General features: G+C 43.5%; 1 protein-coding gene across 5 annotated transcripts in view; it reads right to left on the bottom strand.

Annotated features, from left to right (window-relative positions):
- LOC137095189 (CREB-regulated transcription coactivator 1-like) overlaps positions 1-27,439 on the bottom strand; it is a 308,991-nt gene that overhangs the window by 187,526 nt on the left and 94,026 nt on the right. For all 5 annotated transcript variants that reach the window (XM_067461564.1, XM_067461562.1, XM_067461563.1 and 2 more), the window contains exon 2: positions 9,906-10,022. In XM_067461564.1, the coding sequence (XP_067317665.1) occupies positions 9,906-10,022 (117 nt within the window). The remainder of the gene's footprint in view (positions 1-9,905; positions 10,023-27,439) is intronic.

The raw sequence follows: 27,439 nt of genomic DNA, 5'->3' as shown, positions 1-27,439 counted from the left end.
GTCCTTCCTTCCCTACCTCCTGCCCTCTCTCCCACTTCCTTTCTCCCTCCTTCTTTGAGCAATATTAGACCCAGGATTACCCAATTCATAAAAAAAGATTCCACTCAAAAGTCATATTGACGCAAACCAAATTTAATTTTTTTATTAAAATGTTCTTTTTATATTACAACTAGACTGGGGACCCAGCGCTGCCTGGTTATTTGAGAAAGGAATTGTTTATCAATGTTGATCTTTCAGTTATTTATATGGCTTGCTGTGCTCTCAGGGAGTCAGTGAAGTCCCATTGTCCATGGTCTATCCTCCTCCAAACTGCACCAGGATGTAGAGTGGGTCTTGGGGGCTGTGTGCCAACTTTGGTCTTGATCACTCATTGGATGAGGGTCGCAGCAGTCTCAGGAAGTGAGTGGAGGTACTTCAAGTCCCATCATCCATGGTCCATCCTTGAACTAATACCAGGATGTAAAGTGTGTCATGGGGCTCTCTGCCAAATTTGGTCTTGAGCAGTCATTGGATGAAGGTCACAGCAGTCTCGGGAAGGGTATTTCCAAGTCCCATCATCCATGGTCCAGCATGCCCAAAACGACACCAGAATGTAGAATGGGTAATGAGGACTCTGTGTGCCAACTTTGGTCTTCATTAGTCATTGGATGAGGGACGCAGGGGTCTTGGGAAGTGTGTGAAGGTACTAAAAGCCCCATCATCCATGGTCCATCCTCCTCCAAACTGCACCAGGATGTAGAGTGGGTCATGGGGTATACTTGTGCCAAGTTTGGTCTTGATCAGTCATTGGATGAGAGTCGTAATGGTCTCAGAAAATGAGTGGATACCTCAAATCCCATCATCCATGGTCCATCCTCTCCAAAGTGTAGTAGCGTGTATAATAATGTATAATTTGGTCCAGGCGCATCACCTGTGTTGCTCACAGTGGCCTGTGAAAGTGGCAGCCAATCAGAAAGCTGCCACATAAACCTCCCGCCGCATACATACGTACATGCATACATGCATACAAACATTCACTTTTATTATATACTAGCTTGGGGACCTGGCACTGCCTGGGTTATTTGAGAAAGGAATTGTTTATCAAGATTCGTCTTTATCAGTTATTTACTAGCTTGGGGACCCGGCGCTGCCTGGATTATTTCAGAAAGGAATTGTGTATCAAGGTTCATCTGGGAAGGGAGTGGAGATAAATGAAGTCCCATCATCCATGGTCTGTCCTCCTGGAAACTGCAGCAGGATGTAGTGAGGGTCATGGGGGCTCTGTGTGCCAAGTTTATTTATTATTTATTATTTATTTATTTTGAGGTTTTGTATACCGACCCTCTCACCTTCAAAGAGGGATTCGGACCGGTACACAACATGTGTTAACATACAAAGAATATACAATAACAACACAATGCCACTTCATTACACGATTAAAATATCAGCACCGTACACATTAAAACATTATCATCACAGTTAAAAGAGCGAAATCGTCCAACACCATCACAATACCATTCATAATCCTCCTTTCATGTGAGCAAAGAATTAAATCAGTTGTTAAATGCCGTGTTCCACAACCAGGTCTTTGTTAGTTTCCTGAACGTCATGAGGGAGGGGGCAGTTCTGATCTCTAATGGCAGGGAGTTCCAAAGTCGAGGGGCCACCATCGAGAAGCCCCTGTCCCTCATCCCCACCATGCGTGCTTGTGCAGGTGGTGGGACCGAGAGCAGGGCCCCTCCAGACGATCTTAGTGGTCTTGATGGTTCGTAGGGGAGAATACGTTCGGAGAGGTAAACAGGGCCGGAGTCGTTTAGGGCTTTATAGGTTAACACCAGCACTTTGAATTGTGCTCGGAAGCTAATCGGTAGCCAGTGCAGCTGGTGTAACAGAGGAGTGGTGTGCTCCCTGTACCCAGCACCCGTTAGTAATCTGGCTGCCGCGCGTTGTACTTGCTGCAGCTTCCGGGCAGTCTTCAGAGGCAACCCCACGTAGAGAGCGTTGCAGTAATCTAAGCGGGATGTAACCAAAGCGTGTACTACCGTGGCCAAGTCAGCCTTCGCAAGGTACAGACGCAGCTGGTGCACAAGTTTTAATTGTGCGAATGCTCCCTTGACCACCGCTGAAACCTGGGGTTCCAGGCTCAGTGATGAATCCAGGAGAACTCCCAGACTGCGTACCTGTGCTTTTAGGGGGTGTGTGACCCCGTCCAGCACAGGCTGTAACCCCGTACCCTGTTCGGTCTTACGACTGACCAGGAGTACCTCTGTCTTGTCTGGATTTAGTTTCAATCTGTTGTCCCTCATCCAGTCCGTGACAGCAGCCAAGCACCGGTTCATGACCTGAACAGCCTCCTTTGTAGCAGGTGAAAAAGAGTGATAGAGTTGGACATCATCTGCGTACAGATGACATCTCATCCCAAAACTCCGGATGATTTCTCCCAACGGCTTCATGTATATGTTAAACAACATAGGGGACAAAACTGAACCCTGCGGGACTCCACAGTACAATGTCCGCGGAGTCGAACAGGTGCCCCCTAAAGAGACCTTCTGAGAACGATCCTCGAGGAACGACTAGAGCCACTGCAATGCAGTATCCCCAAGGCCCATTCCCACGAGGCGTCTCAGAAGGATACCGTGGTCGACGGTATCAAAGGCCGAAGAGAGGTCCAGCAGAACCAGCAGGGACACACTCCCCCTGTCCAATTCCCGGCGAAGATCATCCACTAAGGCGACCAAGGCTGTCTCAGTACCATGTCCTGGCCTAAAGCCAGACTGTGACTGATCTAGATATTCCGTGTCCATCAGGAATTCCTGGAGTTGCGAGGCCACCACACGTTCCAGAACTTTGCCCAAGTAGGGGAGATTGGAAACTGGCCGAAAGTTGACGAATTGAGTGGGGTCTAGTGATGGTATTTTCAACAGCGGTTTGATGACAGCTGTTTAGTCTTGATCAGACATTGGTGAGGGTGCATGTATTGAAAATCCCATCATCCATGGTGCATCCTCCTCCAAACTGCACCAGGATATAGAGTGCATCATGGTAACTCAGTGTGCCAAGTTTGGTCTTTGTCGGTAATTGGATGAGGGTTGTAGTGGTGTCAAGAATTGAGCAAAGTTACTGCAAGTCCAATAATCCATGGTCCAGTCCCGGCCAAACCACACCAGGAAGTAAAGTGGGTCATGAGAGGTTTATGTGCCAACTTTGGTCCTGATCAGTCATTGGATGAGGTTAACAATGATCTCAGAATGTGAGTGATGGTACTGCAAATCCCATCATCCATGGTCCATCCTCCAAACTGCAGTAGGATGTAGAGTGGGTGATGGGGGCTCTGTGTGCTCTGTGTGCCAAATTTCATCTGTATTGGTAATTTTCTGACAGAGCCCCTGGCCTTTTTCTTAAATTTCTTTGTCATCTCGGAATCTTGGAATTGAGGCTGGCCAATCAGAGACCACGTGCAAATTTCCTTCTGTCATGTCCCCGTTTCTCTAATGAACCCTTTTCTCCACCAGGGGCTCCTATTGAAGCTGGCCAATCAGAGACCATATGCAAATAGGACCACACTGGCAGCCAATCAGAAAGCTGGCACATACACTTCCGTCCTCCGCACTTCCCTCCTCTGTCCGTCGCATACAAACTTTGACTTTTATTATATACATAAATATAGATATAGATAGATATATAGATATGGATATAGATAGTAATCTTAATTCATGTTACTATTCAGTTTAACAAGCATGTTAATGATAGGTTACTCACCTGTAACCATCTTTCTTCGAGTGAACCTCTGTGAATCTATACTTATGGAGAATCTGCGCCTGCGCAGGTCCCAACGGAAAAACTTCCCAAGTTGAAACTTTTAAGTTTTGGTGGTAACTCCGGCCAGCCGCCCGCAGGGCATAAAAGGCGCCCCGCGTTCACACTCCGCCATTCCTTACGCCGCATAGCGAGGAATAGGGGGAGGTTTGCAAGAGGGGACGGCCGGGCGGGTTAATGTGGATTCACAGAGGTTCACTCGAAGAAAGATGGTTACAGGTGAGTAACCTACCATTTTTCTTCGTGACCTCTGTGAATGCACACTTATGGAGAACTATCAAGCTGAGGTCCCGGATGGTGGGAAGCAAACTGACACCAGTTTAAGGACCAAAATATGTTTTATTAACAACATGTCCAAACAGTGCAAACAACATTCTGTGTGAGGTGTAACACAAGCATATACATATCTGTGTATCTCAACTGTATCACGCACTCATAAAGGTAGTTCCTTTTCATAAAGACAAAGTACAAGTGCATAAGTAACAAGAATTCTTGTGCAATCTCGATCCCGTGACCGAAAAGGCAGTAAACAACAATAAACAATGCAAATATCTAGTGCATGCAAGTAGTACAAGTACATTGCAGGAAGGAAGCATTTTTACAGAGCAACTGTTACATAAACGGGAAAAAACTGTAAACATATTCCCCTCCTTACAAAAGGGAGGGAGCAAGAGAATAACAGTAGACTGTCTTTGCCCTGTAATTGGCAGTGCTATATAAGCAAAAGCAGTAACAACCCCGGGGAACCCGCGTGACCATATTCAAAGGGGGCAAGAAGACAAAATTGCTCGACCGAAGGCGGTCTCTTTTCGGGATCGTGTGTCCAACCGATAATGAGAAATGAAAGTCATCGGGTTGGACCAGATGGCTGCCTTGCAGATAGAGTCTAACGGAATCCACCGTAAGAATGCCGTTGTGGAAGCCATGGCTCTAGTTGATCTCGACCGAGCTGAGACAGGTGGAGGCTTTCGAGCCAGTTCATAACAAAGTTCGATTGTCAACGCAATCCAGCGTGACAGCCGCTGTGAGGAAAGAGGAAGCTCCTGTTTGTCCGTCGCATAAGCAACGAAGAGTCTGGGGGTCTTCCTTAAGGCAGCAGTTCTTTGCCTATAAAACAAAAGGGCTCTTCGAACGTCCAAAGCGTGGAGCTTGGTTTCTGCCGGAGACGACGGCTGAAAGAAAGATGGGAGGACTATGTCTTCATTGACATGGAAGGAGGACACGACCTTTGGGAGAAAGGTTATGTCTGTTCTCAAGACCACCCGGTCCGAATGGAAAAGCAGGTAAGGTTCGTCAATCCTCAAGGCTGCCAGTTCTGAGGGTCTGCAGGCAGATGTGATGGCCACTAGGAAGGCAACTTTCCAAGAAAGTAGTCGAAGATCTGTCGTAGCCAACGGCTCAAAGGGAGGGCAGGTCAGCTGGGAGAGGACGGTGTCGAGATGCCATCCCGGCGTCGGCGGATGTACCGGTGGGTTGAGGTGATTATAACCTCTCAGAAAAGTCTTGATAAGGTGGTTCCCGAAGAGCGAAGTGGAACCCAGTCTCTGGTAGTACCAGGAGATTGCAGCGACGTAAGACTTTAGGGATGACAAGTTAAGTTTCTGGGTTGCTAATGAAAGAAGAAAGTCCAAGATCGTCTGGATCGATGGCGGAAAGTCGGGTATTGCTCGCTCTTGAAGGAATTATCGAAGTCGCCCGATCCGGTAAGCATAAGCTCTCGATGTCGAGGGCTTGTGGGCTGCTTGAAGGATTGCCCGGAGCTCAGGATCGAACGACTCTAGGAGGTTATCCGCCCTGCTGCCAGGTGGAGGGATGAGACTTCTGGGTGTAGAAGGAGGCCGGTTTCTCTCGACAATAGATCCGGACGAGGTGGCAGCCTGATCATTTGAGAATTGGAAAGTCTCAGGAGAGTGGGAAACCACACCTGTCTCGGCCATTCTGGCGCGATGAGGATGCAGTTCGTTCGGGACATCTCTATCCTCTCGATCACTCGGAGCAGGAGAGGGATCGGAGGGAAAATTTAAAGGAACTGAGTCGACCAGTCCAGCAGGAACGCGTCTCCTAGGCATCCCGGGACAGAGTCTTGCGGCAGGCGGGCCCCGAAGAGGGGAAGCTGGCAGTTGTCCGGAGATGCAAAGAGATCGATTGCGGGCATGCCCCACACGCCAAACAGGGCTCGAAGTTCTATGGTGTCGAGCTTCCATTCGTGTGATGTCACCGTCGAGTGACTCAGGGCGTCGGCATGGTCGTTCAGATGACCTGGAAGGTGAAGCGCCGACGGAAAAGGAGTGATGGATGCACCATTCCCACAGCGCTACAGCTAGCTTCAGGAGTTTTCTCGAGCCGGTGCCCCCCTGCTTGTTGATATAATACAAGGCCACCATGTTGTCCGTCTGGATCTGGACCATGTGGCCGGACAGGAGAGGTAGGAAAGCCTTGAGAGCCTTGAAGATGGCTAACAGTTCCAGGTAATTTATGTGGTGGGACTGTTCTGTTGGTGACCACATGTCTTATATGGAGAAACGACCCGTGTGGGCACCCCATGCAAAAGTCGATGAGTCAGTTGTGAGGACGGCCGATGGTTGCTTTGCATGGAAGGGGAGGCCCATGCAGACGTTCCGACGACTCTTCCACCAGTTTAGGGAGTGTTGAACCGTGCTCGGCATCGACAAGAGTTTTGTTTCTCGGTCTCGACACGGATCAAAGTTGTTGAGGAACCAGCGTTGTATGGGGTGCATCTTGAGCCTGGCGAATGGTGTGACCATTACCATCAAGGCGATGTGTCCGAGAAGAATTTGGATCTGATGCGCTCTGATTTTGGAAGGCAGGAGGCAACATGCGATCTCCCGCTGAAGGGCCTGGAATCTAACTGGTGGGAGGACACCCTTTCTTTTGTCGAGTCGAAGTCAACGCCGATAAATTTTATCGACGTCGTTGGAATCAGGTGGGATTTTTCAACATTCAACTGCAGGCCAAGCTCTCGTAAGAGGTTGAGGGTGAATGCGATTTGGTCGCGGAGAAGGTCTGATGATTTTGAGGCCAACAACCAATTGTCCAGGTAAGGAAAAATGCGGATTTTCCTTCTTCTGAGATACGCGGCAACCACGGACATGCATTTGGTAAAAGTTCTGGGTGCCGTTCCGAGTCCGAATGGAAGGACGGTGAAGGTTCTTTCCTCTATCTTGAAGGGGAGAAACCTCCTGTGGCCTTTCCGTATAAACAAATGGAAGTCTATCAAAAAAGTCACCTCGATGAAGCATGGGGGTAATTGACGATACCGTCACCATCCTGAACTTTGCCGGTTTTATTAACTTGTTCAATGCCTTGAGATCGAGAATTGGTTGGAGAGAGCCGTCCAGCTTCGGTACCGTAAAGTACCTGGAGAAAAAGGCCCGATCATCGAAGCGAGATGGACACTTCCGGATCGCTCCCTTTCGTAACAAGGAGACGACTTCTGCCAGGATCGGGGGAGACAAATTGGTTCAAACGACAGTCCCGGTTGGAGGTAAGTCCTTGAACTGTAACGCGTAGCCGTCTCAAACAACCTTTAGCACCCATGCATCGGATGTGATGCGGTGCCAGGCATGAATAAGTTTTTTAGACGATCCCCAAACTTGACGGGAGCATCGATCTCCATGTTCTGAAGGTGCAGCGACGAGGGCAAGGTGTGAACAGCAGAAATAGCGGATGTGGATCCGGCATCATCGGGGAAAACGTCAAACCCGTCGTCTGGAGTTCGCGTTGTTTTGAGTCTGGCAAGATCGGGACCTTTGGGGCTGCTGCGACCGGCGTTGCTGCTGCTGCTGCTGCTGCTGCTGCTGTTGGGGTTGAGCCTGGGCTGCCAGAAGCAGGCAAAAGCTCTGTCTCGTTGACTGATGGCGGAAAGACCCAAAACAGCGTTGACGGTATCCGTACCACCGAGTACGCTGAGTTTGTGGATGGGTCTTGATGCCACACTTCAAAGCAAGTATCTTGTAATTTTGGTTTGATTTTAACTTATCGTCCGTTCCGGCATTAAACAAGCCTAGAGCATCGAAGGGAAGATCTTCAATGACTTGGCGAGAGGATGAAGACAAGCCCGAAGAACGGAGCCAAGAGTGTCTACGGATAGCCACGGCATGGGCAATCATTTTGCCCGCAGTATCGCCAGTATGTTTAGCCATCTGTATCTGATGATGGGCCAAAGACGTCGCTTCTTGAGATAAAGCAGAAAGGACTGCTCTATCTTCTTCAGACAGCTTCGCCAGGAAGGGTTGGGCCTTTTCCCATATAATTTGCTGAAAGGCCCCCATACATGCTCCATAGTTGGCCATTCTAGCCAAGAGGAGTGCTCCTGAATAAAGCTTCCTGCCCATCGAAGCGCTTTCCTTCTTGGTCCGAGGGGGTGTTAGACTGCCTCCCGGACTGAGCTGCTTTGACGACGACGGAGTTTGGGTCGGGATGGTGCTTGAGCCATTCTAGCCCTTCGTCGTCGGTACGGTACCAGGCTTCGATACGCTTGGATGTAGGTGGTATCGAGGAAGGTGTTTTCCAAGATGCCTGTATAACCTCAAGTAAATAAGGAAGAAAAGGCAGGAGAGGTGCTGGAGGTGCTTCGGATTGGACCCTCTTAAACACCGGATCGGTCACAGCCTTCGAAGTTTGTTTGACCTCGAGACCAAGAGTCTCGGCCATCCTGGCCATCTGGTCAGCAAAAGCCCGAACATTGTCGGTGGGAGATGGAGGGTCTGCCTCGTAGGTATCATGAGTCGGTGATCTCTCGATACCGAGGGACAGGACCGACTCAGAGTGGATCGAGCCCTCGACTTCATCGTCATGGTCATCTTCCTCAGATGGATGAGGAGAGGAGGGTTGTCTGGAAGCAGCTGGAAGCGGCCTGGCAACTCCCACCGGTGATGACAGGGGAGGCGGCTGTTTGGATGCCGAAGCTTGAGCGGCTCTAGCCAATCATGAAGTTTGGCGCCCTCTCTCTGGTGTCGACGGAGGCGGGAAAAGTTCTTGCCTCACGGTCGAACGTTGTTGAGGGAATTCTATCACGGTTCGCACCGACTGTTCCGGTGAAGCGTGAGCCTCAGTCTCCGGTTAAACCTGTGGTGTAGGTTCGACCGAGGGAGGTAGCTGCTGGGCCGGTTGAATCGGCGACGATCTCGACGACAAAGTTGCCAAAGAGGTCTGAGCCACCCTTCTCGATGAAGAGGAAGAGGGGGAACGAGTCTGGGCCCTCTTTTTGGCTGGAGGTTGTGAAGACTCCAGGGATTTTCCCGGAGTCGGAGGAACCGCGGGCAAAGTGGATTTAGCCCATCTAGCCTCTTCATGAGACCGCTTGAAAGCGATTCTCATGGCCGAAGTCGAAGGTGGAGTGGCGGAGTTCGATCTTGTTGATCGGATGGAGGCCACAGAACTCGAGGTAGATGGACGCCTCGCTGGCACCGTCTGCGTCGTGAGGGTACATGGTTGTTTAGTCTGTCGAGGTCTCTTCGATGCGGTAGAGGCCACCGAGGCCGAGGCCGGTCTAGCGGAGGACGTCGAAGGAACAGCCGGTGGTAAGGACATTGCGGCAGTCGATGTTGATGGCCGAGGGGCTAAGGATTGCTCATAAAGCAGCACCCTCAGTCGAGCTGCTCTCTTTTTTCTCGATTGTGCCGTGAGGGCCTGGCAGTGTAGACAGGTCGAAGTATTATGGCCCTCACCGAGGCACCGGAGACACTTAGCGTGCTTGTCGGAGTCAGGTATTTTCTTCGAGCATTGTACGCAATGCTTGAATCTGGTCGTTGACATAATAGGGATTTCCGAGTGGGACGAGCGGCGGAAAAAACAGGAATGGCGGAGTGTGCGCGTGGGGTGCCTTTGATGCCCTGTGGGCGGCTAGGCGGAGTTACCGCCAAAACTTTAAAAAGTTTCAACTTGGGAAGTTTTTCCGTTGGGACCTGCGCAGGCGCAGATTCTCCATAAGTGTGCATTCACAGAGGTCACGAAGAAAAAAAGTTCTGATTAAAGTTTATTTTTAGAATAACTGTTTATTATTCTTGAACCTTGTGATCCCTGCTGTGGCCGCAGGTCAAAAAAAAGATGGGGAATCACTGCTTTACACACATAAAGGGCAAACCTACCTGAAAGGGCAAGTCCATCGAATTGCTCCCAATCTGATTGACATTTGGCAGGGATCCGCCATAGTACTGGCCCCGGCTCTGACCCAACTGCAAATACTGGTTTTTCTGTAGCTGTAACTAAAAAAAGAAATAGAGAGAGAGATTGTTAGGAAAGGCCACTAAAGTGAATTCATTCTACAGCAGTGGTTTTCAACGTGTGGGTTCCCAGGTGTTTTGACCTACAACTCACAGAAATCCCAGCCTGTTTATCAGTTGTTCGGATTTCTGATAGTTGAAGGCCAAAACATCTCTCATGACCCACTTTACACCCTGGTGTTGTTTGGAAAGATTTGGAGATGGATGATGGGACTTGAGTAACTTCACTCACTTTCTGAGACCACTGAGACCCTCGCCAATGACTAATCAAGACCAAAGTTGGCACATGGAGCCCCAATGACCCACTCTACATCCTGATGCAGTTTGGAGGAGGACAGACCATGGATGATGGGACTTCAAGTGCCTCTACTCCCTTCCCAAGATTGCTCCAACCCTCATCTAATGAGTAATCAAGACCAAACTTGGCACACAGAGCCCCCATGATCCACTCTACATCCACTCTGCAATTTTGGAGGAGGGTTGACCATGGATGATGGGACTTGCAGTACCTTTACTCACTTACTGAAACCACTGCGACCCTAATCCAATGACTGATCAAGACCAATATAAAAATAATGATACACAAGGGACAGACACATTTATAATATGGGAGGCGAGCAAAGCCGTTATACGGGGCCACTTTATTCAACAGAAGGCGAGAAGGAACAAAGAAAAGACAAGGAAACTAAAAGAAATTATGAAGGAAATACAGGAAAAAGAAGATGAACTGAAAAGAAACCCGAGAAACAAGGAAATAGTAAATAAATTGACCCTGTTACAGAAAAAGAAAGAATACATAGAACTGGAGGAGAGAGCAAAAGAATTAAAATTTATAAAAGCGGATCATTTCCAAAACGCAAATAAGCCGGGGAGGTGGCTGGCGAGAAGAATAAATGAAAAGAGAGAGTCAAAATATATAGTAAAAATTAAAGAAAACGGCAAGACGTACACAGCTGAGGAAGAAATAAGAGATCAATTTGCAAACTACTATAAGAAATTATATCAAGACGACCAAATAAAGAAAGAAAAAATCTCCCAATACCTAGGAGAAAAGAAAATTAATAAAATATCGGAAGAGGAAAGAGAGGCGTTAAACAAGGAAATTTCGGAGGAAGAAATTAGGTTCGCAATTAAAAACCTGAAGACAAACAAGGCTCCAGGCCCAGATGGGCTAAGTGCGATCTACTATAAAACAATGATGGAAGAAATTATACCATTCTTGAAAAAAACATTAAATGAAATAAGAGAAAGGAAGGAAATACCAGAAACCTGGAAACAAGCTAACATCTACATTATCCCCAAGGAGAAAAAAGACCCTGAACAACTCAAAAATTATAGACCAATTTCTTTACTTAATTTGGATTACAAAATATTTAGTAGCATATTGGCAGAGAGACTTAAGAAATTTTTAACAAATTGGATAAAGGAAGAACAAGCGGGATTTCTGCCAAATCGCCACCAACGGGAAAATGTGAGAACAATAATAAATCTGATTGACTATTATGATAAAAATATCCAAAAGGAAGTTATGTTTTTGGCCTTAGATGCCGAAAAGGCATTCGATCAGATCAATTGGAATTTTTTCAAATTATTATTGAAAGAGATGGACATTGGCTACTATTTCTTAAATTCAATTGAAGCAATATATAATAATCAACAGGCAAAAATCATAGTAAACGGCCAGGAGACAAAACAAATTGAAATAAAAAAAGGGACCAGACAGGGCTGCCCGCTCTCACCACTGATCTTTATTTTAACAATGGAAATCCTACTGAATGATATTAGGGGAAACAATGAATTGAAAGGAGCCACAATCAGAGGACAAACATACAAATGTAGGGCATTCGCCGACGATGTTATATGCGTAGTTGAGGACCCAACCACAAAATTAGAAAAATGGTTCGAAACAATTGAGAAGTTTGGGAAGGTAGCGGGCTTCAAACTAAATATGGACAAGACAGAAGCCATAACAAAGAATATCCCTAAGAAGAATCTGGCAACAATTGGAAAAAAATGGAATATAAAAATAACATCAAAAATAAAATACTTGGGAATCGTACTATCACCAAAAAATGCACAATTGCTTCAAAATAATTATACAGCAAAGTGGAATGAAATCAAACGAGATTTGGAAAAATGGAAAAATCTAAAATTATCAATACTAGGCAGGATAGCATGTATAAAAATGAATGTACTACCAAAAATGTTATTTTTATTTCAAAATTTACCAATTATAAGGAATAAGAAAGGATTAGATCAGTGGAACAAAGATATAAGAAGATTTATTTGGCAAAACAAGAAAAACAGAATTAGCTTTAAAAATATGACTGATGAGAAAAATAGAGGAGGCTTGGCAATGCCGGATCTGGGGATATATGCAGAAGCGTGCGCACTAACATGGGCACTTGATTGGATTAGATTAGAAAATGAAAAACAACTTAATCTGGAAGGCCATGACCTTAGGAAAGGGTGGCATGCATATATTTGGTATGGGAAAAGGAAAATTGAAAAGGGTTTCGGAAATCATTTTACTAGAACGGCGATAATAAAAGTCTGGGAAAAATACAAAGAAAGAATGTACAATAAAACTCCACTTTGGGTCTCACCATTAGAGGCATGTCAACGAAGAGAACTGGGTTGGATAAAGTGGCCCTGCTACAGAGCAATTACGGAAAAAAAGGACCAGGAGACACAACTAAAAACTCAAGAGGAAATAAAGAAACTATACCCAAACGTAACATGGCTGCAATACAGACAATTAAAAGAACATTTTATGATGGACAAAAAACTGGGCTTTATGCAAGAAGAAAACATCTGGGATAAAATCATAAGAATCAGGAAAAAAACAATATCACTTATATACAAAAAACTATTAGAATGGAGCACGGAAGAAGAAAGAATAAAAGAGTGCATGGTAAAATGGGCTAGAGATATAGGGAGATCAATAAATCTGGTGGAATGGGAAACTATTTGGAAAAAGAAATTAAAATATACAAAAGCGTATGACCTAAAAGAAAATTGGCTTAAACTCTTTTATAGGTGGCATTTAACACCACAGAAATTGGGGAAATTCTATAAGAACCTAAATACAAAATGTTGGAAGTGCGGTGAAACAACAGGCTCGTACTACCACATGTGGTGGCGTTGCAAAAAAGCCAAATTATATTGGAAAGAGATCCAGAAAAGACTACAACATATATTGAAGATTCAAATTCCACTCTCCCCAGAAATATTCTTATTGGGAATAACGGATGAAGAAACAGATCAAAATATGGACAAACTAATTTTTTTTGCGACAACAGCGGCGAGAATATGCTACGCCAGATACTGGAGAAAAGAAGAGATACCGAAGATGGACGAGTGGGAGGAGAAATTAATGGAAATAAAAAATATGGACAAACTAAGTTACCTAATGCAGAAATATAAAGGAAGGATAGAAAAAGAAACTGACTGGACAAGAATAGATGAATATTGTGAACAGAAATGATTTAGAAGCCAAAGATGGGAGGAACGTAATTTCCATGACCCGAAATTGAAAATAAAACTAAATGAATAAGGGGAAGTAAGGAAAGAAGAAAGAAAAGGAACACTCCTTGCCGAAGACACCCGGAAGACAGTCCGAAGGAAGGGGGAAACCCCAATTTTTGTCTCTACCTTCTTTTTAAGGCACCTCTACACCCTTTTTCTCTGATCTTTTCCTACCCCCACATATCTTCACCTCCTACCTCCCTAAGCTTATCTTTCCCAGTTACTCTTCCTCTTCCCCCTCTTCTACTCTTTTCTTCTCCCCTCTGACTATCTAGACTATTCTATTCTATTTTTAACTAAATCGTAAACTTTGCTTTTTAATCATATGTATATGGAAAATGTGAATAAAGATTATATTAAAAAAAAAAAGACCAAACTTAGCACACAGAGCCCCCATGACCCACACTATATCCTGCTGCTGTGTGGAGGAGGGTGGACCATGGATGATGGGACTTCAAGTACCTTCACTCACTTACTGAAAACAATGCCGCCATCATCCAATGACCAATAAAAACCAAACTTGACATACAGAATCACCATTACCCACTTTCTCTAATAACCCGGGCAGCGCCGGGTCCCCAAGCTAGTATATAATAAAAGTCAAAGTTTGTGTGCAAGGGAGGACAGAGGGAGGACATAGGGTGGAGGAGTTTGTGGCAGCTTTCTGATTGGCTGCCACTGTGGTGCTATTTGCATATAGTTTCTGATTGGCCAGCTTCAACAGGAGCCCCTGGTGGCGAAAAGGGTCAATGGGAGAAGCGGGAACATGAGAGAAGGAAATTTGCAAATGGTTTCTGATTGGCCAGCCTCAACAGCAGCCCCTGGTGGCGAAGAGGGTTAATGAGAGAAGCAGGGACATGAGAGAAGCCTCCCACAGGGATGGTAAAACAAAAAAAATCCTAACATTCTCAAATGGATGAGAAGAGAAAGTAAAAGGCCTGAGAGATTTGCTGTATCTTCACTCACTTTCTGTGACCACTGTGACACTCATCAAATGACTCATCCAATTGCCAATAAAGACCAAATTTGACATACAGAGCCCTCATGATCCTCTCTACATCCAGCTGCAGTTTGGAGGAGGATGGTCCATGGATGATGGGACTTGCAATACCTGCACTCCCTGTATATATTGATTCTATCACATTCAAGTAGTAATGTCCTATATCCATTTCTTTTAATATGGTAGTAATAAATTCCAGTTTACATTATCGAATGCCTTTTCGGCATCTAGGAACATTAAGGCAATTTCTTTCTGATTATTTTTTTTCATAATAATCAATGACATTGAGAACTGTTCTTATATTGTCTCTTAATTGTCTTTTTGGGAGGAATTCCACTTGATCTTCCTCTAATCTTGTGTTCAGTAGTTGCTTTAGTCTTAAGACCAGTACACTGGTGAATATCTTGTAGTCCACATTAAGTAAGGATATGGGTCTATAATATTTTACTAATTTGCTATTTGTATTTTCTTTGTGTATTATAGAGATTGTTGCTGCTTTCCATGAGTTTGGTATAATCCTTTCCTCCACTGCATTATTCATTATTTTCTGTAATTGTGGTATTAGGATGTCTTGGAAGGCTTTGTAGTACCTTGTAGTGAAGCCATTCAGCCTCAGAGCTTTATCTGTGGCATGTTTTGTACAATTTTCTTTATTTCTTCTTGTGTGATTTTTTTAATTCAAACTTTCTCATGGTTCTTCTGATAGTCTTGGGATGTTTTGTGTCTCTAAATATTGCATTATTTTTTCTATTGGTATATTATCATAATTCTTTGTACTATCTTGCAAACTGGTCAATAATACCTTTGGTGTGGTAATAGCATTTCCCCTTTTCTTCTATTTTTGATATGTGTCTGGTTTTTTTTTTTATATAGCAATAAAAAAACTATCGCTAACTACTTCCCCATCTTGTTGGCATTTTCAAAATGGTATTGTTTTGCAAATTTAAGCTTCTTTTCCATCTCCTCTAAATGTAATGTATTCATTTCTTTCCTTCATAAATCCAACTGAAAAGTTATTATTTTGCTCTGAGGTTTCTTTTTAGCCTGGTTTTCCCAGTTTGCTATTTACTTCTCTAATTTATTGTACTCCTCTCTCTTAATTCTGTTTGTTCTTGCTCCCTGCTATATTAAAAGCCCCCATATAAAGGCTTTACTAGCATCCCAGATAATATCCATTGGTATGCCTTTTTCCATGTTGAGCTTAAAATATTCTCTTAAAAGTGTTTTATTTTTGTCCATTTCCTTTGAGTCTACCAGTAGACTATCTTTCAATCTCCAATTGATTATCCTTCCTTTCTCTTGTTGTTCATTTAATACTATTTCTCTTGGGGAATGGTCAGTATTTAACATCGGCAATATTTTGATTAGGTTACTTTTGCTATTATTCTTTTGGATCCCCAGACCATATTGATGTGGGACCATGTTTTATGTCTATGGGGGGGGGGGGGCGCAGGAGCAGGGGAGCCTAGGGATGATTATTGTTGTTACCAATTTGAAAGGAACCAAATTTACCATCAAGTTAGAAGGGAGGCTGTTCAATCGCACCTCTTCCTTTATTAAGATAGTAATAACTTAGTAGTAATTAAACAGTATGTATTGTAGCGTGACTGGAGATAAGAATGTATATCTATTTGGTCACTTTCCCCTGCGTTTCTGCCACCACATGAGGTAAGTTATAATATTGTGTGAAATGGCACACTGGACACAGAATTGATGGAGGTGAGGCAGTCTTCAAACAAAAGTTAACAAGTTTATTGAGCACAAAGCGTGTGGTTGCAAGTTGTAACTTTTCTTATAGAACTTAGAACAATGCTTGTACGTTTAACAGTTCATTCTTTAAAGTAACACAGTATCTTCCTGACGTAGAGCGCTTGCTTCAGACAAAGTATCAATACAGGGATATTTCCCTTATTTGATCCTTCCTAGATCAAATTCTAAATAAGCTATTCTTTAGCCTCTCCTTGGACTAAAGAATTCTGGCTATGTTTCCCCCTTTGGGCTACCCTAGCCAGAGAAACTTTCAATAGCCAGACCCGGCTTTCCAAAGCCTCGAAACTTTGCTTCACAAGTCACTCAGCCACCTTTTCCTCTCCTTCTCTCTCAACTCCTCACTCTAACTCCTCACTGCTAAACCCTAACTGAACATAAACTGTCGTTTTTCAAACTCTCCCCTCTAAGCTCCTCCCACTTCTCTCTCTAGCCTACATCGTCTCCATGGCAATGCACTCCTCTCAGTTAGGCTGCTCCAGCATTAGTGCAGCCAATCTAAACACAAATACAGTTAAAATCATACAATTTATAATCAACTTCTGTACAGGGGGCGGGGGGGAGTGAAGTCCTATTTTTTGTGTTGATGTCTCCATGTATTGTACAAACATAGTTCCTCCTTTAGGTCCTTAAACTTCTTGGGTAGTATTCCTGATGATTTTATTTTTATTTTATCATTTTCACTAGATTTGTCCTTTGTTATGTTATGCATTTAAGTAAACAGATCTAATTTGCCAAATAGTCACTGTTGAATGTTTTTATGCTGAATGTTTTTATATTGTGTAAATGCTATTTTAGACTGTAAGTCGCTCGGAGCACCTTGGTGGAGAACGACTAATTAAGAAATAAAGTGAAGTGAAGTGAAGTGAAGTGAAGTGATGTCTAACACACCATTAAAATCTCCCATAATTAACAGGTCGTCATATTCCCAGCCCTATATGTTTTGCCTTAGTTTTCCAATAAATTTACTTTTTGTTTCATTTGGAGCATATATATTGCACACTAGAATGATTTTATCTTCTAAATCCAACTTTATCCCCATCATCCTCCCTTCCTGGTCTTTGAAAGCAAAGTTTGAGGATATTTTTTCATCTATATACATTACTAGCACTCTCTTTTTTTCTGGGCCAGATGCATAATACATCTTTCCTAGTGATTTCTGTTCCAAATAAGCGGTGTGTTTTTGTGAGACGTGAGTTTCCTGTAACGAAATTAAATCAGAGCTGACTTTTTAAAAGTGATACCATTTTTCTTTTATTTGGGGAATTTAAGCTATTTACATTATTACAATAAATATTAATTCTCCAGGCCATGGTTGTCTTCAGTTTCATCCTCCAGTTCTGAATTTATCTTTGTCTCATCCATTTGGAAGGTATAGTCTTTTGGTGATTTTTCTCTTGATCTTTTCCTTCTATTGTCATATTCTTCGTTTTCTTTTATTCATGGTGTTCCTAATATGTTTTCTTCTTCGTATTTTTTTGTGTGATGTGCTCCGTTTATTTCCTTTGTCTTTATTCATTTCTTGTTTCTGTTTTCCTTCTTTTTTGATGAATTTATCCCAAAATGCCTTTGCTTTGGGTTCAGATGTGAGCCAGTATTTGGTTTCGTTCCATGTTATCATCAAGCCCTCTCTTTTATCCCAATTAAATTTAATATTTCTTTTCTTCAATTCATCTGTCAGGAAATAGTATTTTTGTCTTTTTTCCAATATTGTGGGTGGAAATTCTTTTAGGATCGCTATTTTATCTCCTTTGTAATGAATTGATGACTTCATATTTCCTTTCAGTATCTCATCCCTCATCATTTTCTTCATGCAGCTTATGATCACGTCTCTTGGGGTTCTAAATTTTTTGAGTAATTTGTTTGAATCCTGAAGACTCTAAATTTGCCTCAATGTCCAATTTATTTTTCTTGGTGATGAGGGTTATCATGAAGAGAGATACTGACAAGCTGGAATGTGTCCAGAGGACGGCAACTAAAATGATCAAAGGTCTGGAAAACAAGCCCTATGAGGAGCAGCATAAAGAGTTGGGCATGTTTAGCCTGAAGAAGAGAAGGCTGAGAGGAGATATGACAGCCATGTATACATATGTGAGAAGAAGTCACAGGGAGGAGGGAGCAAGCTTGTTTTCTGCTGTCCTGGAGACTAGGACGCAATGGAACAATGGCTTCAAACTACAAGAACGGAGATTCCATCTGAACATGAGGAAGAACTTCCTGACTGTGAGAGCCATTCAGCAGTGGAACACTCTGCCTCAGAGTGTGGTGGAGGCTCCCACTTTGAAGCTTTTAAACAGAGGCTGGATGGCCATCTGTCAGGAGTGCAATATTACTGCTTCTTGGCAGGGGGTTGGACTGGATGGCCCATGTGATCTTGTCCAACTCTATGATTCTATGATTCTATGTTTGTTATAATTCCTCTAATATTTTCATTATCTTCCTCTTTTATATTTCAAAACCTCAATTGGTATTTTTTCTCTTTTATTTCTAGAGCCTTATGTTGGGTTTGTACTGAGTTTATTGTTCCTTCCAGGTTGTTGATTTTTTTTTCTTAACTTCTTGTTGGGTTTTTATGATTTTTTCATTTAATAGCTTTTTATTCTCCTGTTTTAATTTCTCCATGTCATCTCTCATAGTTTTCATCTCTTCATTAATTATTGTTTGTAGCTCTTCCTTCATTTCCCTTTTTATTCCATCCATTTCTTCCTTAATTATTTTGTTTTGTGTAGTTTGGTTATTTTTTATCTTTTGAACCTCTGATTGTAGTCTCATGATTTCTCTCATGATATCTTTAATCCCCAGTTCTTCTGGGAATGAACCCCTCCTTCCTGTCTCTGATCCCTTTTTTCTACATTTCTTTCTCCATTTTTCCTTTTTGCATTTGTGACACCTGTATTAATTATTTACTCTTCTCGTAAATTATATGTAAGACTCTTGGCTTGTACTAATTTAATTTTCTTGGTAATCTATATAATGAATAGAAAGTATATATAGTAGCATATACTATCTACGTTTATAACAGTACGTGTTTTTTTGGGGGGGTGGGGGGAGTCGTACAGTAGCCTTTATAAATTTGCTAATAAATTTGCTAATAACTCTAATAATCTCTTCAATCTTTCCGTTCTTCTAGATAGGTATAACCTTAGTTAGTATGACCTTGGTATACTATAAAAATAGTATAGAGTAAGCTTTGTTTTCCCTCAGTTCAATCTCACTTTACCTTTATGTAGTCATTTGTTGCCTTTCATCGAGGGTTTTTTCCTCTTATTCCTTTTCTTTTCTTTAGAGCTTCTCCCCTCTTGTCTTTGCCCTTCAGTTTTCCTTCTTTCCTTCTCTCTTTCTCCTCTACTCCTTTACTCTTCCACCACCTCCGGTTCTTTCTCTACTCTACTCTGGGAATTTTAAAATAGCGGCCAGCATTCTATCCCCAGCTTTTGCCGGGTATCCCTACCGCACCCTGCCCAACTCTCCTCACGGACCAAATGAGCTCTTGTCTCTTCAGTTTTGGTCCAGTCGGGTTGGTAGCACCCACCTGCTTCTAGCTGCTGGGTTGGGGGGAACTGGGGGAAGTCCCCACTCAAGCAAGGGTGTTTGGTAGGTCAGGTTGGTGAGGAGCTTCAACAACCTGTGGCATCCGCCATCATTGCCGCTACTGGAAGTCTATAGTAGTTGGATTTTGACAAACTTTAAACCTTCGTCTGTTCAATTTCTATATTGTGTCCAAATTTTGAAGCAATGGATTAATTATTTTGGGAGTTATGAGGTCACTCACAAATGGAAATTTACATTTTTATTTATAGAGGGGGTGGGGCTTAGGATAGCATAGGGAACGGTGAACACCCCTGTGAGGTATGTTTTGCTGTCTGTGCCCCTGCTAGGAAGATCCCACCTCACTTTCTGTCCCTGAGATACCTGGAGTTTGGAAAATTTGGCTTGTTGTGGAAACAAGGATTGGTGTGAAAGCTTAAACAAAGACCCCTTTTCTTGATAATAATAATTCTCCCAAGAGTGGATTTTCCATCCAAGGGATAGATTTCTTGCACTTCCTGTTATCCCAAAAATATAAAAAGAAAAAAATGGAATAATATCGCAATGTATTGTCGAAGGCTTTCATGGCTGGAATCACTAGGTTCTTGCGGGTTTTTTCGGGCTATAGGGCCATGTTCTAGAGGCATTTCTCCTGACGTTTCACCTGCATCTATGGTAAGCATCGTCAGAGGTAGTGAGGATGCTTGCCATAGATGCAGGCGAAATGTCAGGAGAAATGCCTCTAGAACATGGCCCTATAGCCCGAAACAACCCACAAGAACCTAATATCACAATGGATTACCACCTCACCCGCTTCATAGGAAATATGCTACCAAATAAGAGTTCTTTTGTTGAGTCCCAGAGCCAAAGAAGCAGGTATCAAAAACAGAAGAACAATCTGCCACAGGGGAGCATGCTTGTTCCATCAATGATTAACACTGACACAAATGAACAGCTACTGCCAGAAGAGAGACAGAGTTTCATCTATGCTGACGATTGTGCCATCACTGCCCAAGCAGGCAGCTTTGAAATGGTTGAACAGAAGCACTCCAAAGTATTAGATGCTCTTACTGTCTATTACAGAGTAAACCACCTGGTTCTGAATCCATCTAAAATGTAAGCAGGTGCTTTTCATCTTAAGAACAGGCAAGTATTTCTACTCTGAGGATTACCTGGGAAGGAATCCCACTAGAGCATTGCAACATACCCAAATACCTGGGAATTACTCTGGACCATGCTCTGACCTACAAGAAGCACTGCTTGACTATCAAGCAAAATATGTTCTAGAAATAATATCATACGAAAAGTGACTGGCACAACTTGGGGATCACAACCAGACAAAGACAAGGAGTGCTTTGCTACTCTGCTGCTGAATATGAAAGCCCAGTGAGACATGCTGCATGATCACAGGATGTCTAAGCCCCACACCACTGGAAGAATTATACTGTATAGACGGTATCGCTCACTTGACGTCCGACAGGATATGTAGCCAATAATGAAAGGACCAAAGCATTGACATCTCCTGCCCATCCTGTGTTCAGACATCAGCCAAGATGCCAACACTTTAAATCAAGAAATAGCTTCCGAAGATCTACAGAGATACTTGCAGGAACACATCAACAAATAAGAGTTCAAAAGAGGCAGGCTAAAATCTGGAACCTCAATCAGTGGCTGATACCAGATGTGAGATTCCCTCCTGGGCATACAAAAGGCTGGACAACTTGCAAGGCACAGAGCAGACTCACTCTGGCACCACAACATGCAGAGCCAATCTTAAGAAATGCATCTACAAAGTGGAGTCCACAACATACAAGTGCGGAGAAGAGCAAACCACAGACCACCTATTACAATACAGCCTGAGCCCTGCCACATGCACAATGGAGGACATTCTCAAAGTGGCACAAGAGGCACTCCAAGCGGCATCTGGTCAAAGAACATTTAGTATAATGTCAAATTTTCAACTTCGTGTTATTTCTATACATTATATCTGTATTCTCAATTTCAGAAATCTATATATATCTATCAATATCTTCTATATCTATATCTATATAAACAAAAATATAATGTTCATATGTGGGATTAACAGAACTCAAAAACCACTGGAGGAATTGACATCAAATTTGAACACAAGGCACCTACCAAAGCAATCTATGTCCTTCACTAAAAAAAAAACAAAAAAAAACTGGAAAGAACTTAATCTGCCACAAAGCTAAATGACTATACAGAGAATGTGTTAAAACTACTCCCTCCTGGCCGCAACCCCCTTCTGCACAAGGGGGAAATAAATAACAGCTGAGAGAGAGACCTGCTTGAGAGAGGGAGGGCAAAGTGGCCCATATATCCTTTTCGCAAGCCGCTGCCTCGCCCCTCCCAAACACTTCTGGTCCAAAGCATTTCACCTCCTTCTTGCCAGCTGAGAGAGAAAGAGAGGCAGTGTCCTTCTCCTGATCACACCTACACCCAGTCTGCTTGCCTGCCTGCATTCCTTCCTTTCTCCCACTGCATTGTTGCTTGGGCATTTTAAAAAGCACAACAGGAGAGGGGAGAAAGGAAAGGAAGGATTGAGAGAGAGAGAGAGAGCACTATCCTCCAGATCCACCCTCATGGCTGCCTGGGAACTCGCACAGAGGGATTCTGTGTGTGTCTACGCACACACACACACACACACACACACACACATCTCTTCAACTCCCAGAAAACTCACAAATATTGAGATATGGGAAGGAATTCTGGGAAATGAAGTCCAGTACTCAAAGTAAGGACGAAAACAGGAAACGCTGTCCAGGAAGGCACAATCAAAGAACTCCCAACAGATGACCATCCACTTTTACTTTATAGCAATCCTGGGCTACAATATCTACAATAATAATAATACAATATTAATATCTACAATAATATATCATAATAATATCTATCAGTCTTTAATAATAATATCTATATCTGTAATAGAAATATCTATAGGTCTATTATAATATCTATATGTCTATAATATATCTATATGTCTATAAAAATAATGTAATTGTTATGTCTAATTGTTATATCTGTTATTCTGTATTTTATGATGCGGCATTGAATTATTGCCAATTGTAAGCCACCCTGAGTCTCCCCAGGGCTTGAGAAGGGCGGGTTAAAAATGTTCGAAATAAATAAATAAAATATCTACATGTCTTTAATAATAATATCTAGATGCCTATAATAATATTTGTAGGTCTATAATAATATGTCAATAATATCTATATATCTATAATGATAATACCTATGTGGCATAATAATAAAATATCTATGCCTCTTTAATAATAATAGTAATAGCATATCTATAATAATAATATTTATACACCTATAAAAATATCTATGTCAATGCTAATGAAAATATCTATAGCTCTGTAAAAAAAAATGTGTGTCAGGAGTGACTTCAGAAACTGCAAGTCACTTCTGGCGTGAGAGAATTGGCCCTCTGCAAGAATGTTGCCCAGGGAACATTGCTGAACAATTAAAGGCCAATCTCCAACCTCCCTTTTTTGGGTAAGGTGCTGGAGCAGGTGGTCGCCTCCCAGCTCCAGGGCTTTTTGGATGACATCAACTACCTAGATCAGTCACAGTCTGGTTTCAGGCCTGGTCACGGCACCGAGACAGCCTTGGTCGCCTTGGTGGATGAACTCCGTAGAGAGCTGGATAGGGGGAGTGTGACTCTGTTGGTTCTCTTGGACATCTCAGCGGCTTTCGATACCATTGATCATGGTATCCTTCCGGGTCGTCTCTCTGGGATGGGTCTCGGGGGCACGTTTCTGTCGTAGCTCCGGTCCTTCCTGGAGGGACGAACCCAGATGGTGAAGCTGGGAGACACCTGCTCGGATCCCTGGCCTTTGACCTGTGGGACCCCGCAACGCTATATTCTGTCTCCCATGCTCTTTAACATCTACATGAAACCGCTGGGAGAGGTCATCCGGAGTTTTGGAGTTGGGTGCCATCGCTACGCAGATGACACACAACTCTACTACTCTTTTCCACCGAATTCCAAGGAGGCCTCTCGGGTGTTGGATGAGTGCCTGGCCACTGTGTCTATCTGGATGAGGAGGAACAAGCTGAAGATCAATCCCGACAAGACAGAGGTCCTCCTGGTTGATCGCAAACCGGATCGGGATATAGGGTGGCTACCTGTGTTGGACGGGGTTACACTCCCCCTGAAGCCACAGGTCCGCAGTTTGGGAGTCCTCTTGGACTCATCGCTCATGCTTGAGGCTCAGGCGTCGGCGGTGTCCGGGAGGGCTTTTGCACAACTGAGACTTGTGCGCCAGCTGCGACCGTACCTCACGAAGGCTGATTTGGCCGGGGTGGTCCACACCTTGGTCACCTCTAGATTGGATTACTGCAATGCGCTCTACGTAGGGCTGCCCTTGAAAACGGCTCGGAAATTCCAACTGGTCCAACGGGCAGCTGCCAGGATGTTAACCGGGGCTCATTACAGAGAGAGGTCAACCCTCCTGTTTAAGGAGCTCCACTGGCTGCCGTTTATTTTCGAGCCCAATTTAAGGTGCAGGTGCTTACCTACAAAGCCCTGAACGGTTTGGGACCACCTTACCTGCGTGACCGCATCTCCGTCTACGAACCCACACGTTCTCTTCGGTCATCTGGAGAGGCCCTGCTCGTGATCCCGCCTGCGTCGCAAGCGTGCTTGGTGGGGACGCGAGACAGGGCCTTTTCTGTGGTGGCCCCCCGACTTGAACGCCCTCCCAAAAGATCTTAGACGGGCCCCTACATTGGCAGTCTTCAGAAAGAATTTGAAAACCTGGCTGTTCCGATGTGCCTTCTCAGATTAGGAACCTCCAGCATCAAGTCCTAGAAGCACTTTAGTAGAACTAAGATCACTGCACACCGCACACTGCACTTATTTTATAATCCTACATTCCTCCCGCCACTTCAGCACTTTTAATCCTGTACCCACTACTCTGGCCGGCCCAGTTTTAAAGTGTCCTGATGTATTGTTATTGTTTGTTGTTTATTTTGCTCAACTGTTTTTAATTTGCTTTGATATTGTTTTGTTGTATTGTGTTTTGAGGCTTCGGCCAGTGTAAGCCGCATCGAATCCTTTGGGAGATGCTAGCAGGGTACAAATAAAGCTATAATCATCATCATCATCATAATAACATTGCCTGGATGTTTTGATAATTTCCCATCCTTGTGGGAGGCTTCTCTTATGTCTCCGCTTGGGGAGCTGGAACTGACATAGGGAGCTCATCAGTGCTCTCCCCAGATCAAACCTGTAACCTGTTGGTCTTGCCAGGTTTAACCCATTGCGCCACCGGGGACTCCACCTCGGTAATAACAACAGCTATATCATATCTATAATAATAAAAATCGTAAGAAGAAGAAGAAGAAGAATTAGATGCCTGTAATATCTATAGGTCTGTAATAGTAATAATACCCATACATCTCTAATAATAACACCTGTATGTCAATAATACCTCTACATCTATAATGACAATAACATTTATTTATTTTATTATTTATTTATTTACAACATTTTTACCCTGCATGTCTCACCCCCGCAGGGAGACTCAGAGAAGCTAACAATGGCAACAATTCGATGCCGCCATAATTACAACTACTATATAATAACAAGATTTTTAAAAAATACAATAAATCGAAACAACATTAAACAATCATAAAGCCTTTTTCATTACAACCATCATATGGTCAGATTCAATGTTCATAATACCTATATGCCTTAAATAATATCTGTATCTATAATAAAAAAAACTCTACATGCCTATAATAATATCTATTCATCTATAATACTACTACTACTACTATTAATAATAATAATAATAATAATAATATTTATATAATATCTTTCAACTGGGTTATATGGCAGTGTGGACTCAGGTAACCCAGGGCTCATCCACACATCCATATAGCTCTTTGGCCTCGAGGAGACTGAGAGGGGCCTATATTAGGTTGACACTTTGTCACTTCAGTTGTGTATTGATAGCTTAGAAACCAGCTCTTCCTCTTCTCTTTCTTTCCAATTTTTCCACAATGGGCCACTGCAACGTGTGGACAGATACAGCTAGCCTATATCTATATCTACCTACATATCAATATCTATCTATCTATCTATCTATCTATCTATCTATCTATCTATAAAGTGAATGCTTGTATTCATCTGCATTCCTTTCTTTCTCCCACTGCATTGGCAATAGTGGGAGATCAGAATGTGGCAGCATTCTGATTGGTTGCCACTGCGGTACAATTTGCATTGGCCAGCCTCAACATTCCAACATTCTGAGGTAGCAGAGAGAAAGGGGGAAAGGGGGGGGGGGCTAATGCTGTGTCAGCTTTCTGATTGGTTGCCACTGTGGAACAATTTGCATATGGTTTCTGATTGGCCAGACTCAATATTCCAACATTCTGAGGTGGAAGAGAGGAGAAAGGTAATGGTCTGAGGCTGTCAGGAATGGTGGGAGTTGAAGTCCAAAATACCTTGTGGCCCCCAACAATGACAAAAAAAGACCAAACTTGGCACACAGACCCCTGATCCCCGCCTCCCAAAACCCACTCTACATCCTGGTGCAGTTTGAGGGAAGATGGTCCATGGATCACGAGACGTGCAGTAATTTGGAGTAATTTTGGAATTTTGAGGTTGGCCAATCAAAGATCATATGCAAATGATAACGAAGTGGCAGCTAATCAGAAAGCTGCCACATACATCTCCACCCTACGTCCGTATTCCCTTCCATTCTCTTTTATTATATACTAGCTTGGGGACCCGGCGCTACCTGGGTTATTTGAGAAAGGAATTGTATATCAAGGTTGGTATTTATTTATTTATTATATATTTATTTAGTTATTTGGCTCACAGTGGTCTCATGAAGTTAGTGAAGGTACTGAGAGTCCCATCATCTGTGGTCCATCCTCCTCCAAACTGCACCAGGATGGAGAGTGGGTCATGGGGGCTCTGTGTGCCAGGTTTTGTCTTGATCAGTCATTGTGAGAGTCACAGTGGTCTCAGAAAGTGAGTTAAGGTACTGCAAGTCCCATCATCCATAATCTTCCTCAAGCATCACCATAATGTTGAGTTGGCCATGGGGGCTCTCTGTGCCAAGTTTGGTCTTTATTGGTATTTGGATGTGTTGCTGTGGTTTCAGGAAGTGAGTGAGGGTACTGCAAATCCCATCATCCATTGTCCGTCCCCCTCCAAACAGCACCAGGATGTAGAGTCGCTCATGGGGACTGTGTGCCAAGTTTGGTCTTCACGGGTCATTAGATGAGGGCTGCAGAAGTCATGGGAACTGAGTGGAGGTACTTGAAGCCCCATCATCCAGTCTGTTCTCCCCCAAACCTTACCAGAATGTTGAGTTGGCCATGGGGGCTCTGTGTGCCAAATTTGGTCTTCATCAGTGATTGCCTGAGGGTCGCAGTGGTTTCACTAAATGAGTGAATGTACTGCAAGTCCCATCATCCATGGTGCATCGCCCTCCAAACTGCACCAGGATGTAGAGTGCATCATGGAGACCCGGTGTGTAAAATTTGGTCTTTATCGGTAATTGGATTATGGTTGCAGTGGTCTCAAGAATTG

The sequence above is a fragment of the Anolis sagrei genome, chromosome Y, assembly GCF_037176765.1.
Source record: "Anolis sagrei isolate rAnoSag1 chromosome Y, rAnoSag1.mat, whole genome shotgun sequence".
Taxonomy (NCBI): domain Eukaryota; kingdom Metazoa; phylum Chordata; class Lepidosauria; order Squamata; family Dactyloidae; genus Anolis; species Anolis sagrei.
Note: the sequence above shows the minus strand (reverse complement) of the source record. Positions and strands in the feature narration are given on the sequence as shown.